This window comes from Lepeophtheirus salmonis, chromosome 1 (assembly GCF_016086655.4).
Source record: "Lepeophtheirus salmonis chromosome 1, UVic_Lsal_1.4, whole genome shotgun sequence".
NCBI lineage: Eukaryota > Metazoa > Arthropoda > Copepoda > Siphonostomatoida > Caligidae > Lepeophtheirus > Lepeophtheirus salmonis.
The window spans coordinates 37221302-37239212 of record NC_052131.2 but is presented as its reverse complement, the minus strand read 5'-3'; the positions used below and the strand labels follow the sequence as shown (position 1 = coordinate 37239212).

General features: G+C 29.8%; 1 protein-coding gene across 2 annotated transcripts in view; it reads right to left on the bottom strand.

Moving 5' to 3' along the window:
* The window catches only part of Hr3 (Hormone receptor 3), a 105756-nt gene extending 88075 nt beyond the window's left edge, over positions 1-17681 (bottom strand). Inside the window, exon 1 of one of the 2 annotated variants that reach the window (XM_040722147.2) lies at positions 17165-17681. In XM_040722147.2, coding sequence (XP_040578081.1) covers positions 17165-17555 — 391 coding nt within the window. In that variant the 5' untranslated portion in view covers positions 17556-17681. The remainder of the gene's footprint in view (positions 1-17164) is intronic. The other variant, XM_040722171.2, reaches the window with a different exon arrangement.
* Between the last annotated feature and the right edge of the window lie 230 nt (positions 17682-17911).

The window sequence follows — 17911 nt, the reverse complement described above, 5'->3', positions numbered from 1 at the left end:
TAAAGCTGAATTAATTCATTCTAAGATAGGGCTGGATGAGTTTCGTATTAAAATGTTGACGACATATAAAAATGGGGTTTGATGGTTTCCACAGAATGATAAAAAGATAGATACTTGAGCAAATAAAAACAAAGATATTGCTGGTGAAAAATTAACCATATGCTAGTGGAAATCGACTGTCCCAAGGGATTCCATGACAGAGGCATAATGGAATTATTTTAAAAATGAAAGCTAGTTATCAAACAAAAATGTCCATATTCGACCACAATCTGATCATTCTCGCCATGCTAAATAAATCCTTCAATTCCATGCAAAAATTAATGACATTTTTAACCCCTTTGTTAGTGAACTGGGATTTTCTGGAAGGATGATAGTCATATAATGAATAGTGTCCACTGTTTTATAGATTTCAGTAGAGGCAGCGGTCTGAAACCGTGGACCGAAAAAAAGGAAATCTCTGTTGAATCCTATGTTAGTGAACATCTTCTTTTTTTTTTTGACGTAGTCAATGAAGTTGAGTTATACGTTAACCCAAATATTAAAACTATTTAAAAAAAAAGGAAGTTCACTAACTGAGGATTAAATAAAAATTCCCTTTTCTTGGTCCACGGTTTCAGACCGCTGTATGGACTGAAATCTAGAAAGCAGTTTATAAAATAGTCAACAATAATCATTACATAACCATAATCCTTAAGAGCCAAGTGGTGAAATGCCTTTTAGCTTGAGTAGATACATGACTCCTATCAAATATTATTTCCCATAAAATATGACGTCACATTATCATTTTTTGTCATTTTCATTTATAAATGAATGTAACTTTTTCTTCCATTTCCAGAATTCTGTATAAAGGCTTATTAAATGGAGCATAGTTATTTAGTTATAAAGTAATAATAAAATTGAGTGAGTCAAAAAGTTGTTGCGTAGCCAACAATATATTGATCACGTGCTCTTTGTTTCGCTTTAAAGCTTAATAGCTTTAAAGCGAATAAGATAAAAATCTTTAGAAGAAAAAAAATAAAGTGATGTAAGGCAAAAAAACAGCACAATATATTTTGTTGTCAACGTGTTCTCAACGTTGATTGGTTGAACTATAATTAAGGGGAGTATATATTTGGTTTGGTTTTTGGAATTTTTTGAACAATAGATAATTTTTTTTGAAAATCCAAGCTGTTCACAAAAAATCAATTTTTTTTTTGGTTAAAAATTTCAGAAATTTATTTTTGTGGATAAAAATTTCAAAAGTACATAGCTGTTGACAAAAAAATTGAAAAATGAAATTTCAAATATTAAAATTTTTGGAAAATATTTCAAAAAAAATTTCAAAAGTGGCAGCTGTGAAAAAAAATTTCAAATTTTTTAATTTTTTCGAAAAATTCAAAAATCCACATCTGCTCACTAGAAACTTCGTTTTTGAAAAAAAAAAATCAAAAATCCATAGTTTTTTTAACAGAATATTACATTTTTTGGAATTTTTTTTTGAAGAATTACATATTTTGGAAATTTGTATTTTTAAGGATGGACTCCAGTCCCTCCAGCCCTCCCCCTGCTAACGCCACTGTAATTAACTCTTTTTAAACATGGCACAATTCTCAATAATTAGTCAATAATAATTCCATTGTTGAAAATAATTCCCTCACGTCCACCAACTGATTTTACGTCTTTTCCCCCTCCATCTCTTTTTTGGGAAGGACAGGTTGCGAGATACAATAAAAAGTACAACGTCACAATGACCATCATCATTAAAAACGAATAAAAAGCAAAGACATCATCAGGAGACTTGCTCATGGACAAAAGCAGGGGCCTACCTACTCTCTATGTGCATAGATAGACTACACAATCACTTTTGTTGACTCCTAGAATAAAGAGCATTATGACTTTGATATAATAACTAGACAATGTACAATATATTACATGTACCTACGTTAATGAATGGGAAATTATTATTCTTTGATAAGAAAAGAACAACACATTTTTTTGTTGTTATTCTAATTAATGACTATTTGGATATTAAATTTCATTATATGAAAATAAAAATAGTTTAAAAAAAATCATTGATAAGCTAAATTATAAGAGATGATATATGTATATACAAAAGCTTAAATAATAATAATTATAAGTCTATAAAATTATCATCAATGCCTTGTTGCTAATACCTAGTCTAAGTACAATTACCCTCCCACCTCCTTTCATTTTATTCATTCTTCTAACTCAAGACCAGAGCGGATATTGGGAAACATAATTTGCATTAATAGGTTTGGAAATAACCCCTTTTAAGAATAAAATCGATACAGTAATACTTTGAGATACAAGTACCCCAACATATGAGGTTTTTTTTAGATAAAAGTATGAGAAAAAATATGCATTGGCATTCATGTTTTTATTGAACTACGAGATGGTCGAGAGTGAGTGAGGATAAAAGAGTTTTATCTGCCCCTAATACTTTTGCCTTAAACTATTTTGCCCTAATATATGAACAAATGAAGTTTATACGTCGTTAGTGTCTATTAACTGGTTGAAATTGATGTTCTGATTGAATTTATGAATCAAAATATGTCGTGTATATTACTATAAAATGCGTTAAATAGTTGTAGTTGTAGGTACTTCAATCCATGAGTCTTTTAAAACATGAATAACCCATTATATCTTATGATAAATGATAACAAAGTAGTGATAAGTTCGAATTGTTTTCCTGTTCTTTCTTATAATTTTTCTTACTATATTTATTTTATTGTCTATTTTCTCTCTGGTTCGAACTTATTACTTCGTAAAATTTTGATAATATATATGAATTGTAATTTTGGGCATAATTATAGCATTATTGGGAAATATCCTTTAGGTAAAAATGTCCTTACGCAAAATAGTTTAATATAAAAGTGTTTAATGACACTTTTATAAATTAAAAAAACACGTTTAATAAAAGAGAAAAAATTATTTTTGGATATTTTATTCTTCTAATTACTAGTTAATAATTACTTATTTAGCGTATTTGCAGATGCAATATCATACTAATATATATTCAGACTTACCTAAAGGGTTATTACAGGTGTAAAAAAAGTAGCAGTTTACCACATTTTTGTTGAATATTATATAAAAAAACATTTTTGGAAATGTTTCATATATGTATCAAAAAACTTTAAAGGTTAAATTATGTCTATAGATATGAAAATCCGCGTATTTTTAAGCGTGACAGAATACAATTATATAAGAAATGTTATCCTAGTAGTAAGTTGTACAAGAAAATTCTTGTACAATCAAATCCTCTGACGCTTAAAATTGCACGCATTTTCTCATCTCTTCTCATTACTTATGGAATAAATTGCTTGAGCCTACAAGCTCCACCCAGGAACGAATCAAACTCTTATGCAAAGGTATTACTTTGGAAGGGAGAAAGAAATCCTTTGTCTGACGTCACTACCAAGATGAATCACTCAAGAAGTATTTAGTCTACGTACATATAACTAAGGTGATGAACAATCCTCTCAGCCGGATATTTCCTTCTTTTGTATTGCCCTGTAAGACCGGATACTTTTTAATATATTCATGAAATGTACAGTTTTATGTTCAATAACTGGCACATGCTATAAATTGATTGGCAAATAAAATGTCAATAGAAGAAAGAGGAAAATCAAAAATATTTTCTTGCATAAACAAAATATTAAGTCAGAAATATATTTGTTAAAAATAACAAGAATCAATTATAATATATTCTTAAATCAATTCAAGTTTCATTAACAAACGCTTTTTGTTGTTTTTTTTGTCTTATTTGGAGTGGAGGGAGAAATATATTTTGCAAATTGCATATTTTTGTACTTTATACATTTTTAGCACTCTGTTCAATTTTGTGAAAAAGTTCTCAATAAAACAAGTTCCAAAATGGAGGTGGATCAATTTTTCAAAAGTAAATTTTAAAAGAGAGGTTTTGTGAGGAACGTTATTCGACAAAATCATCTTTTATTCAGTATATCAGCCCTCAGCTCTAATAATTCCCTCAATACGAGACCTATATCTCTATAACTATATCCTTCATTAAACTATATTTTCTACTATAATATAGTATATAATCCTACGGACGCCCCTGATTGTTAACACAATGAATTTCGAAAATTACAATTATTTTATGTGCTTAAATAAAATGAAAGTATTTTATTATAAAATTAAAGTATATTGCTTCTGGGAAACATATCAATATTAAGGAATTAGGTATGCAATTCCTAAATATTAAGTACTCTAAAAAATTAATTTCGACACAGAAACTGCCAAAATAAAAAAGACGGGAAAGAAGAGGATTATTGTCGGAAAGTTGCTTTTCTTCTTCACAATTAATGAAATACCAAAGAAATTTGTACATATTATAAATAGATTTTTGATATTTTGATAATAATAATGGCTAAGGTAGGCATTCAACTAACAAGAACATTCTTCTCTCCCTCTCAAACATGCATATTTGTACTGATAAAATAACAACGACAAGAGGGAAATAATTTTTTCTTATACTTTTCATCTTATCAAGTAGCCTTCAGGCTATTTTCTCAAGAGGATCTACCTCACCCATATATATGTACACTCTTATGAAGGGAAAAACCGTTTTCTTCATCTTGGATTCCCTTCTTTATCACGTTATGTCCTGCAGCATTCATCTTACTCTTAATTATATTTGAGGACTTAATCAGTACCTTTGTACTCTTTGCAAAATACATATGATACAAATCAACGAGGTTTCGTAAGTTTCTTACCTAAAAAAACAAAAGAGTTAAAATTAGTAAATACGAAAAATAATTAATAAATTATTTGTCAAATCATAATGAGTGTTACAAATGTGGTTAGGGGAACTAGGGTTTATTTCCCAAGATTTCACAGGGTTTTTTTTTTTTTTTAATTACGAGAAATTCCCTAAGAGAATATTAACCTGCCAATCTCACGTCTAATTATATAATTAGAAGCTTCCTTAATGTAATATATTAATTAAATACTTGAATGTAGGTATATCAAAGATTTACTTTGGATAAAGTGTTTAGTAATTCATCTACCAGAACAAATGATGCGGACTGCAAAAAAACAACAACCAATTAATGATCTAATTTTACATATATTGGTTCATTTCATTGCATATAAATAAGAAATGTTCCACACTTTCATCAAACAATCTGTATTTTGCGTATTTTTGTCCTGAATGGGAAGTTATATACTATATAATAAATTGCCAAAATATACAAAAAAGCTTGAATTTAATATTTTAAGTGAATTTTACGCAAATAGATGATTTAAAGGCCATGTAACGCCTATAAAGTTAAGCCCAGAGGCAAATAATTTAAGTTATTTGAGTATATTGATCCAATATATATATATAAGTTTATATTCTACAAATATTGAAAAAAAATATATATATTATTTAAAGAAATAATGGAATATATTATTTAAAAATATCAGCAATATATGTATAACTTATGTGTGAGACAAGTTAATACGGAAAAGGTATTTTCCGATAAATAAATTGAGCCAAAGGATATAAGTAAATCTGAAGCTGCTTTAGACATCAGTTGTTTACTCATATATCACATAAATCAATAATTCGTCTTGTGTTTTAGAATCAAAATCTGTTTTATTGCCTGATTAAATAAAAATTCGATAAGTGCATCTCCCATGTCAGACGATCCATGATTAGCTGTGGGATTAAAAGCGGCGTATCCAATTATGTGCTTGTGAAACATTATCTTCTAGGAAATACAAATTTAAAATGATCTAGAAGAGACTTATAAAAAAGATGTGCATTTATTATTATTTAAGATTTGATTGCCCAATTGAAACGACATTTTTATTTTTGGGAATCCTCCCAAAAGGGGTCGCCCTACTTTGGTAACCACTAGGGTTAATAGGCACATGTTATTATAAATAAAAGTATCTTTAAATGTATACAGTTGTCTGCTTTATTTCAAGGGGGGATGTATTTGGCCAACCCATCTGGGACTTTCTAATTTCTTCCCCCAACTATTTTGTATTTTTCATCTCAAGCATCCTCTTCAAAAAACCTTCGACTGCTTATGAATTACAAATATATATAATACTAATGTAGATATAATTGAATAAAGATGACGCTAGGTCCTTTATTTTTGTTAAAGCCCACCCCCTCCCTCAAAAACTTGACACATTCCCCTAAATAAGAGATTGTATTATAAAAAATTGAATCTCTTTGAATTTGATTTTTTAGAGAACAGGAGCCAAAAAAATAAAAATCTACTACAAAGTAGTTTCTTCAGCTACATACTTCTTCTTCCTTCTTCCCCCCCTCTCCCTTATTCTTCCCCTTCTTTCCTCCCTCTATGGTGTATATTGTATATTATAGCACAATCCTATTTATTCTTCCCTCTCCCAAAGAAGAAATTCATAGTCGAACTACTCACATATATATAAAAATACAGAAACGAAATATGTTCTCCAGCTCACAAATACATTATTAATATGTAATTTCCTGACAAAATTTTCATTTAATTATTCGTTCAAAAGAAAAAACGGTACACCTGAGAAATGGACTATAATTAATTAACTAATATACTCTTAGAATGCCCCAAACTCAAATATATGTAATTAAAATTGTATGCCCCTAAAACTGCAAAATGCAAAACCACATTTTAAATTTTTGTGCTCAACAATCGTTTATTTATATATGTGCTCTACAGAATGGTGTAAACATAGTATTAATGTTAAAAATCATTGATAAATTAAATTCATAATTATAATCTTTTATATTAAAAAAAAAAAGTCATAATTTTTTCGCAAATAACTAAATAAAAATGTATTTTCAACCTTGTCTACCCACAGAGAAAAACACTAAGCACGGACCTGGTCGGAACTAAAAAAATTTAGGGTTTTTTTTCTTTTTTTTGACAAAACTATCAATATTTCAATGATTTTGGGGAAATCCAAAAATGAATGGAATTATTATTATTATTTTTTTTTAAAAAGTCATTATATTGCATCATAATTATGCCTAAAATTTACAATTTAATCAGTTAATTCTAATAATGGGCAAAAAAATAGGGTTGAGACTCGGTCCGGCATTAATTTTTTTTTTTGGTTTTATATTATTTTTTCTTGCCCGATTTAGACCGATTTTTCGGTCCAGACCTTGGTCTCACCGATTTTGATTCCGTCTCACTTTATGGACAGATTTTTTTTTCTGTCACAAATTATTGACAGTTTTTTTTAGGTCTAATACATTATTATGAGAGACCTTTTATTTATAAAATCTCAAAATTACTCGATAATTCTAGAAAAAATACTGTATACATATATTAGAGATGGCGGGATCAAAATCAATCCGAGCTATATTTGTTTAAACTTCGCATAACGTCATTGTACTTGAAAAAACATAGAATGTCATGTTATAACCAAACTATCAGTAAAATCAGTCTAGACCTTTTTTTTTTGGGACCGATCTAAACCGAATTTTTAAATGAGACCTGTCCAGACCGAGCTTTTTTGTTGGAACAAACAAATTCAGTCCAACAATAAATATAATGGTCTTAGACCGGTGTAGAATTTCCAGACCGAACCCCAACATATCAAAAAGTATAATTTCGTTCTTTCCCAACAAACTCTGCCTGTTACACATTAAAATATTGCATATTTGACAGCAAAATGATAGTCAGGGAAGCAGTGTACTCAACCCTCAGTAGACAGGGGCCTGATCACGGCAAATTCCCCCTCCTCGAATTTGGAGTGTTTGTTTACGGGAATGTAACTTTCTGGATAACTCATTGAGAAGTCGTTCTTGAGGTTGTTCATTTTGCTGGAAGTTACAGGATAATACAGGCAGCATAGGTGGTATGTAGCTACCTACACACTTATTTGTCAATATATGTATGTACGTACATTTAACACACAAACATGTTACAAGTGTGTTTATAATCAAAGTATACATATATAGTTAGATTTACAGGAAATGATGGCGTTTTTCATTGTGAGTGTGTACACATTATTTTTTTATTTATTCTCGAAAATAAGAAGTATATGCTTCTTTTTTTTTTTTTTTTTGATAGTCATACAATATTAAATATGTATAATATAGCCTCTTTAGATAAGAAATTACTCATTCATTTGGGTGTTTTGTTTTACTTTCGTAAATAACCAATTGATGTTGAAAAATCAAAAACCACTTATTTGGAACGGAAGGTCTTGTTTAAGCTCACGCAACCTGTTTTTCCAGTCACAGCCTCCCTGCCAAATAGCTATGATTATTATCTTTCGAAGGCATTAAGTTAAGTTTCTCTCTTCCTTAGAAATATTATCTTTTTACATACAATACAGATAAATTTTGTGCTAAAATATCAAAGAAAGGCTTGTTTTTGTGGAACAAACTCTCCTTAAAATAAAAAAGAACAAGTTGAATTTATTTTTCAACGAAAATGAGCTCCATAAATATATTTATTTGCTAAAATATGTCAGAAATGAAATATTTTACTTTGAAATTACATCCATTTCAAAATATTATTCCTCCCCTATACCACATAGTCTCTTTATTTGAAATCAAAATATAGCCAGCCTCAACAGAAACCAAGAGATAATACCTTTCCAAATGGAATGAATCAACTGTTACTCAATCATTGATATACATATTTTATTAAATAAACTGAGTCATGTTTATTCCATTCTGGTTAAATTTGTTGAACTGATATCGTATGAGCATAGCATTTTTTATAAGACTAATTAGTATGTTTGTGTAAACTGTAAAGTTTCTCTCTTTTTTTGCAAGTTTTTTTTTGCTATTACTAACAGGAGTGTCTGTTTCCATGCGTGAGTACGTAAATTAAAACAATTTGAGAGGAACATTCACTCTACAAAAAAAAAATCGATCGAAGGAGCATATATTACCTCATAATAATAATTAATATAATTATTTTATGGGCCCATAATAATATCCCCCCCTCTCTATTATTACCTCCAACAAGCACCCACCCACCACCTCTTCTCCCTCTCTTGAAAGACTGTACATATATAAGCAATTTTCTTTTATGATTTAATGAATAAAAATCTTGTATAAAATCGAATGGGCAAAAATAAAAAAATATATATAAATCTATGTATGTACAATATACATAGATATCAGACGACGACTATCACCATGAAGTAGTTAGTTTAAATATGAGTTCATTAGCTCTCTTTTTTATTTAATAGGTTCATATTTTTGTTTGGGAGGGGGGAAGTTTACAATTTGCGGCCTGTGAATTACACATAAGCAAGATACAATGATTTTTCTCCACACACATTGAGTCTGGGCTACGCTTGTATTACTCAATAAATTATATTCCATTTGAATCCACATACAAATATTTCCAATAAATCTATTGGATCTATCACAAATTCACCCTCAATTAGTAGTAAAATCCATGGTGGTCACAAAATGTCAAATTAAATATCGTGAATCCATTAATACATCTTCTAAATAGAACTACAAAGCTTATAATTATTGAGCGTAACATACCATATTTGATGGGTTTTTTATTATTTGTATTTAAGATTGTTTTCGTAGATACTTTATGTAAGACAATGTGGTAAGGATGTGCATTCGGAAGATTTGTTACTTAGTCACGAAACCTAGAAAAATGGTTGTTGAAGTCTTTCTGTGTGTGATGCATATTGTATAGATGTTATGATATATGTATATTGTGTAGGTAAGTTTTATTAATGGAATAGAAAGGTTTGTTTAGGAGAAGGGGTTAGGGGAAGGGGGGTTGTTTAGGAGAAAATAACAAATTAAACAACTCTACATGGAATAAAAGTGTGTTTTCTCCCTCCTCTATGTAGTATGTTCAAAAATACTTGACTCAGAGAAAAAGACTATGTTATATAAAAACTGTTTAGTATTGAATTCGTTTTTGTTTTTTTTCCTCATATACATTTAGAAGGGGAGTATTTTTATATTTTTTGCCGGCACACATTGACTTTGTGATGGTGTGTGTGTGTATAGACTCATATGAAATTATAATTAAAATAATTATTAACGTAAAAATGAACATAGGAGTTTCAAATCCAATGTTCATTTTATGTTTGTTATAGGTCCATAGTAGAGATGACGTTAAATTATCCGGGACAAATGTAAAAAAATTATCTAATAATTTTGAATCTTCGTTTTTTTTTATTGCTGATGTGGTTTTTTTTCTTTTTTCCACAAAGATCTTCCCTTATACTAAATATTTGATTCCATATCTGTACAAGTAGTAGTATTCAAATACTCTTTATTTGATGCAGATCCCTAGTTATTATGTACAGAGAGCAAAATACCCAATATATTTTGCTGCAGGCTATCGAGTACCTTATTCCACTTGCTACGTCATGTCTATCCCATAATTTATTATTTTTGAAAAATAAACAAACTAATAAGCATTTCTATACTTTTGCCTCATTTCCAAAAAGACATGAATACAATTTTTAATTGATCCCTTGTCGTATCAATACATATTTTTTGAGCCATCTTATTATTTTGTATGAATAAATTTTGGCTATCATATACAAATGAATAGATACGCTTTTCTTACGAAGTAATATCATCATACAGTCTCAAATAAAATACTATGTATGATTTTAATACATAATTCAATAATATGGCAATGATAGTCTGGAAGTACATTAGATATAAATGGCAGTTGGTATGATTGACTTATTTGGCTAACTATCAGATTATTAAATGTCTTTTTATTTTATTTTTTATGTTAAGGTAACGAAGTGTACCCTAATAAAATATCATCAACCTTTCCTCTCACCTACTCCAACTAAGAGAGAGCTCAGAGCATTAGCTCACAACAACAACAAAAAAAAAAGTATTTTTTTTTGCTTCTTGATGAATTCGAATTGCATCTATTAAAGCTAACTTTGCACAGTTTTCAATTATTAACTGATTTTGTGCAGGTTTTTTTTATGTGCCTCTTTGAAAGCTTGTGATATACAAAAAAGAAGGACTTGTACTCTTTAATACAAAACTTTTTTTAGATACTAAATACCTTTTGACAACTAAATGACTTCAGCGAAAGAATCGATTTCGCTCATTCAGATTCAAGTTTTAAAAAAATATATGTGAGGGACAGAAAAACTCGGAGCCTCTTGTGATAAGCAAGGTAGAATTCAACTCAATTGAGTCATAAACTGTATTACTTATTCAATCTTAATTTTGTAAATTAATGTATCTATTATTTTTCAAATTTGGTGAAGGAATTGAATTTTGTAAGTACATAATTGAAATTTCTCAAAATGTGAAACATTCTACAGCTAACCATCTTAAATCCGATCAGAGAGGAGACCAAAAGGAGGACTCCTTCTACAACTTTTAAGTCCCTTCTGTTCCTATAGTAAGAAGCGTCCACAGGGGGAGGGCTGGAGGGGCAGCAGTCCCCCATATAAGAAATTTTTGATTCTTACTAAAAAAATGTATATTTAAATTTTTTTTATTTTTCAAATTTTAAGGTCTGTGAATATCTATAAATTTAGTAAATTTTTCTCCGAAAAATGTAATATTTGAAATTTTTTCTTGACTTTAAAAATGTTCTTTTAATTTTTGAACAAAAATTTTAAATTATTTTATATTTAAATTCAATTTTAGAATTTTTTTACATCATTTCATTTTTGTAGAAAAATTCAAGATTTCTCAATTTAATTTCACGAGAACAACTTTTTAAAAAAAATTCTGGAAAATTTAATTTTGGAAATTTTTTTTCGAATAATTTTACATTTTAAATTCAACTTTAGAAATTCTTTACGAAAAATTACATTTTTTGTGAACAGATCTAAATTTTTGAATTTTTTTTCCAAAAAAAATCATTTTTTGGGAATAGTATCAATTAATAGAATTGATTTTCCAAAAAATTACATTTTTTTAAATTTTAAAATTCAACTTTAGAAACTCTTTACGAAAAATTACATTTTTTGTGAACAGATCTAATTTTTTTGGAAAAAAAATTCATTTTTGAAAATAGTATCAATTAATAGAATTTGATTTTCCAAAAAATGTAATTTTTTGGAATAGGTAATTTTTGAATTTTTTTTTCCAAAAAAAATCATTTTTTGAGAATAGTATCAATTAATAGAATTGATTTTCCAAAAAATGTAATTTTTGAATTTTGTTTCGAAAAAATTACAACCCCCCCCAAATAAAATAAAAAATCTACATTTAATTATGTTGTTGTATACTTAAGTACAACAGCACTCTTACATAGAAAGTATTGTAACCTGCATAGTCTCATGTCATACTATATGAGGGCAACCTGTTATCAATTTTTGAGGTTATATCTATATTATTTATAAATAGATAGAAATGAATCGAGAGCAGAGAAAGAGGGGAAAAGACTGCATTGCTTGATGCATTTCCTAATGCCACAATGTTTTTATATCCATACGATACATTGTTATGCTAGTGAAAACATTTATAAACTCACACATGCAGACAGACAGACATAAGTATGACGTCTTGTCTATCCGTCTGTCTCCTCTTGCACATATCCAAGTATGTAGAATGTATTTTGATATTGGTGGTTTTTTGATCATTTAGCATTGAATTAGTCGTGATTGATTAATACAAGTGACGTAGAAAAGCAAATATTTTGTGATTGACAGAGTCCTCATTCCTCAAAGGGACGCCCTTTGGACTCTCACACGAATAAATAAATAAATATCCATCATATGTTTTGATAGATAAGTTATTATTACATATATGTAATATATTACTCATTATACCAGAACAAAGGCTTCTCATTCCCGGGGAAATTGTCTTTGAGTACAATCACAGAATCCCTTGAAATATCGATCTCCATGCGTTAAAAATAATAAATACTCTGAAATTGTAGAGTTATTTTTTATATATTTTAAGAAGAAATACTAAATTTCTAGCTAGTTCTGCCTAAAGAACCTCTAAGCAAAGTAATAGAAAACAAAAAAAAAACATGTAACTCAAATGATGTCGATCAAAAAATGACCAGGGACTAGACATATTTGTAGAATGCAATGAAAATATCACAGTAATATTTATCTACAAAAATCCCATATATTCTTAATGATCATTTTTTTAAACTATCACAAACAGTGTAGAAGTTGTTTTTTAGACCCTGAGGGTCCCACTTTTTTTGAATTGCCAAGCACGATAATATTAATAGGAAGTAATGAAAAAGGTAATTTTTGATGGTTTATATAAATTATTTAAAATTAAATGAAACTTAAATAATTACATGGGAGATTTACCGCGTTTTCCCTTAAGTTTAAAACCTCAATAAATCTTTGGGTCCCGAAAGATAATCCTTATTCAATGCTTTAATTGTATGAAGGTATTAATGCATTTGAAACGGTACTATTTTAAATGGATATGAATACAACATCGGAATAAAAATTAGTATGACTATGGCATGAGCACCAAAATTTCTGAGCTCCCCCCCCCTAGGCATTGGTTCTGACTGTCCGCTGTTTATTTTTCGACTTCCCACATTCCCTTTATCAGTTTTGTGAACAATTATTGTTGAATTCAAATCAGCTCGTGTAATCTTTGAATAATTAATTTTTTTTTAGGAGAAGTTTTGTCTAACCCCTACTAATTAATTTGAGGCCTTTTTCTGTTGGTTTATAAAAAAGATTGCGAGTTATAAAACAGCTTTTTATAGACTTTCCAACACCAAAAACAAAAATCTACAAACTATATTTTTCTATAATTAATATACCTCATTACTATAAATAATAAATAAATAATAAAAGCCTTAAAAAAACTTCGTTTTTCTTGATCGTTCAGTCTTAAAAATGAAATATTTATTGTTCAGAACAAGATTCGATAACAGTAAACACATTTTTAAAGTCATGAAACACTTTTAAATGTAGGTTATATTTATCAATTTTTAATTTCCTAATTGTCTAGGTGATGCAAAATAACTAAAAATATTAGTAACGAATTACAATAAGCCCAGAATTCTCTGAAATATGAGAGTCAGTTTGGGAGTTTAGCACATTTAGGTGAGTTCGTTCCCTTATTCAAAGATCCAACGGGTAATTTTCAAGTTCTAATTGTTCCCAGGGTGTTAATATTATTCATTGTTAGAGTATTTCAAAGTATTTAAACGGATGAAGCTTTCTTGCTGACTCAATAAATAGCAAAATAACAAACAGATAAATGCCTCAAGGTAATGATCGTGATTGGTACACGAAAGAAAAAATACTTATTTACGATGAAGACATTGAAATATTTACACAAATAAAAATTGCATTTACTGCAGTTTTAATTTCTTTTTCCCCATATATATGTACGTATAAATATATAGATATTATTTCACTTTTTAGAAAGCAATAGAGCTAGAGCAGGCGTATGAGAAAAAAGTAAAAAGAGAGAAGGATTTCTTTCAAACTTTTCCCAGAGAGACACAACACTAAATTTCATGAGAGTTATGAAGAAGAAAAGAGAAGGAGAAGAAAAAGGGGGGGAACGAACGGGCCATTATAAATTTATTGGCAGTTTGTCCTCTTCTTTGGGCGTGCGTGTCTACTATGTCTACATAAAAAGCGTAGGAGGAGGGGGGGAATATTTTGCTTCTCCTTCGTATCTCCCCGCGTAGAGCCTACAAGTCAATGAACGATAGAAGAAGAATAAAGAGAAGGAAAATATTCCCCTTTTTCTTTTTACAGCGTATCACCGAAAAATAATTTTTCTTTTTTTTTGACGAATTTCTTATTTATTTTATTAATATAATCATAATACAACATAGGACGTACTATTATTTAACTACAAGAAGGTATTTGATACCTTGATATTATTCTAAAAGGCTTGATTGCCCATATACATAATTGCTGCCTTGGGTGCTTATGTGTGTGAGGGGTAAAAAAGGCCTGATTGCATGAGGGGGATACTTTCAAGGAATATGTGTAGACTAAATGAAGTATTAGGGATCGTTGAACGGAAATAATCGGATCGTTGACCTTTTTTTTGATACTCCAAGGCATAATAGGGGAGGGAAGGGAAAAGAAAAAAGAAGAAGCTCTGTGAAAGCAATGTAAGAGCACAATGAACTTCGATATATATATTTTGTATATCCTCATAAAAAAAAACAAGTAAATAGGCTCCTTGGAATGTAGAAACAGCAACAGAAAATGTAAGAATCATAATAAGAAAAACCACATTCTCATAAAAGGAGTAAAAAAACTATATAGAATATCCATGTTTTATGGATTTTTTGTACTCTCTGAGCTGTTTATATATTTTTTAAAAATGCATTCTGATAAAATGGAAGAAGGAAAAAAAAAAACAATAGAAAAGAAGAGGAAACTGCAGTTTATTGTTGTTGTTCTGCCTTGCAAAAAAAAAAAAAAAAATGCAAAAGAAATGAGTCAAAAGACATTGTATCGTATCGTCATCACTCATTGGAAGGGAAAATAACTGTGAATTGAATTAAGAAGAGAAATGAAATTGCAGAGAATAAACACACAAATAAGTAAATATTCATTGAAGCAAATTAAAAATGAAAATAACGGACATTATGATGATGTTGTTTTCCTCTTCCATTTTCAAAAAGCATAGATAAGATATGAACATACTCAGAGAGATGTGAAAATGGTTCAAATACTCGCGTGAGCAATCTTTATTTTAAAATATAGTATATTTTGGTAACTTGTAATATATTAGCGGTCATATTAATTATAATGGGTATCTGTATTTATCAGATTCAAGCGTATTAGGAGGCAGAGAGCACCAGAGCCATGACCCAAGTGCCGAAATAAAAGCCACGTGGTCAATATTTGGTCGAATATATTTGTGTGCTAGGAGAATAGGTATATGATCTGATTATGTAATCTCCATGAATGCATCCCCCTGTTATTTAAATTAATAACAGGGTGAATTATTTGAAGTGAATAAAAAATTGCACACGTCATGGACAGTGACGTCATGATCTGTGTTATCATCTTGCACAGGGAAAAATGTATTATTATGACAAGGAATCTACTTCAGCTAATATGGTTTGAGAGCTATACTATTTATTTTTTTTATACATAAATGTTCGCGAGGATTGCAACCATTTTCACAAAAAAAAAGCCAAGAAATGCTTTTAATCTCATTAAACAAAGTGTCTGACACTATATTAGATAATGAATAAATAATTAGTATTATTTATAATATAATATTTATTATTTTTAGTTAAAACAAAAAAACAACAACTAGATAACAACACGAAGAATTGCGTCATTGAGGGCAATAACCCATAAACACATACAACGTTGCCGTCAGTCGTAGGAAATTTACTTTTCTTGTCTATATATATTTCTATGTAGCCTGTATATATGTAGTCGTGTGGTCCTTGATAAGGGAATCTTGAGACAGGAGAAATACATATATAATAGGGTTTGGACGTTACGGGGTTGTACCGGGGTTGGGTACGTTTTTACCCACTGTGCAGTACGTATATATTTAATATTGTGATAATATACAATTTAGTTATTTGTATAATCATGATTTATTTAGAATTATATATATAAGCCTGAGCAATTTTACAAAATTGATGGCGATGACTTCAACAAGAAGTTAAGTATATTTAAGAATAATTTATTTGTATGTACAGAAAATACATTTTTGAATAAGAAAATATCGAAAAAACTTTTTACTAATATACCGTATCGAACTGCGTACCGGGTGTACCGGGGTTTGTTCCGAACTGTGGGGTTGGCGTACCGTCCCACCCCTAATATATATTTCTCTTCTTTCAAATATATTCATGTAGAATATTTAAAAGGGGTTTCACCTAAGAAAGCACCCGTCTTGTTATGTATATTATTTGAATGAGATGGGGTGTCTCCCCCCCCCACCCCTGACACTGTCAGTAAGTATGACAAGGAATGTCTGTATACTACTACTTATATACAAATAAATAAGTATAGAATGACTGAAGGAGTGGACACTGACTTGGAAGAGAAATACAAATAAGTAAATAAATCCGGGGAGAAAAAATGAAATTCAGGTTTCTCTCTCTCTCTCTCTCTCTAAAGTAGAGTATCGTAGTATACAAATATATATACACACTTCATCAAGTATGTTACATCAATGCTATAACAGGCCATCTATCTAAGCAAATAGCAACAACATTAGAATAACTGCACAGTTGTAAATGACTTAGTAGTAGAACATAGTTAGTAAATAATGAAAGGTCAATGAACTGACCTTTAATTGATCCTGGAGCTGACATCCCGGTGGAGGAGGAAGATGAAGACTTGCTTGGTAGTGTACCCACAACAACACTATTCCCCACCAGAGATCCATTTCCATGATGATCAGCTGTTTCCACTTTGAGAGGTGTATTGGCCACAGCTGCTGCCCACATGCCTAGCATGGAGGGTGAGGAAGAGTTGGAATTGGTGTTGTTTGTGAGGGGACCGGAAGAGCCAGAGCCTAGTGCTCCGCCTGTTGGTCCACCGACAACAGATGCATGCTGTACTCCTGCCCCGCCGCCATGGTGATCATCATCACACTTTAAATCCGAATTGGATGGAAGACGATAGCCTGATATCCAATCCATCGAGGACAAATTCGTATAATATTTCTGATTTTGCATCGACGAGTACGAAACAATTTGTAAAAAATAGTTGCTGTTTTTTTTGCCTTGCAGGGTCCTTTTTCTATTTATTCTATGAATCCTTTTTGTTTGTTTGTTTTGCAATGAGATTTCTTGCTTTTTTTTTTTTTCTCAAAAAAAAAAAAAAAATTATATATATTTATAGATGAATGAATAAACTTCACAAATAATTAAATTCTTTTTTTTCTACATCATCACACTAAGTAATTAATGAATTAACTATTTTGATAATTATCATCATTTTGACTATGGTTTTCTTCCAACAATGTTTGGAACAATCAAGATATAAGTATCACGGGAATCACTTCACGATATATATATATATATGTATGTAT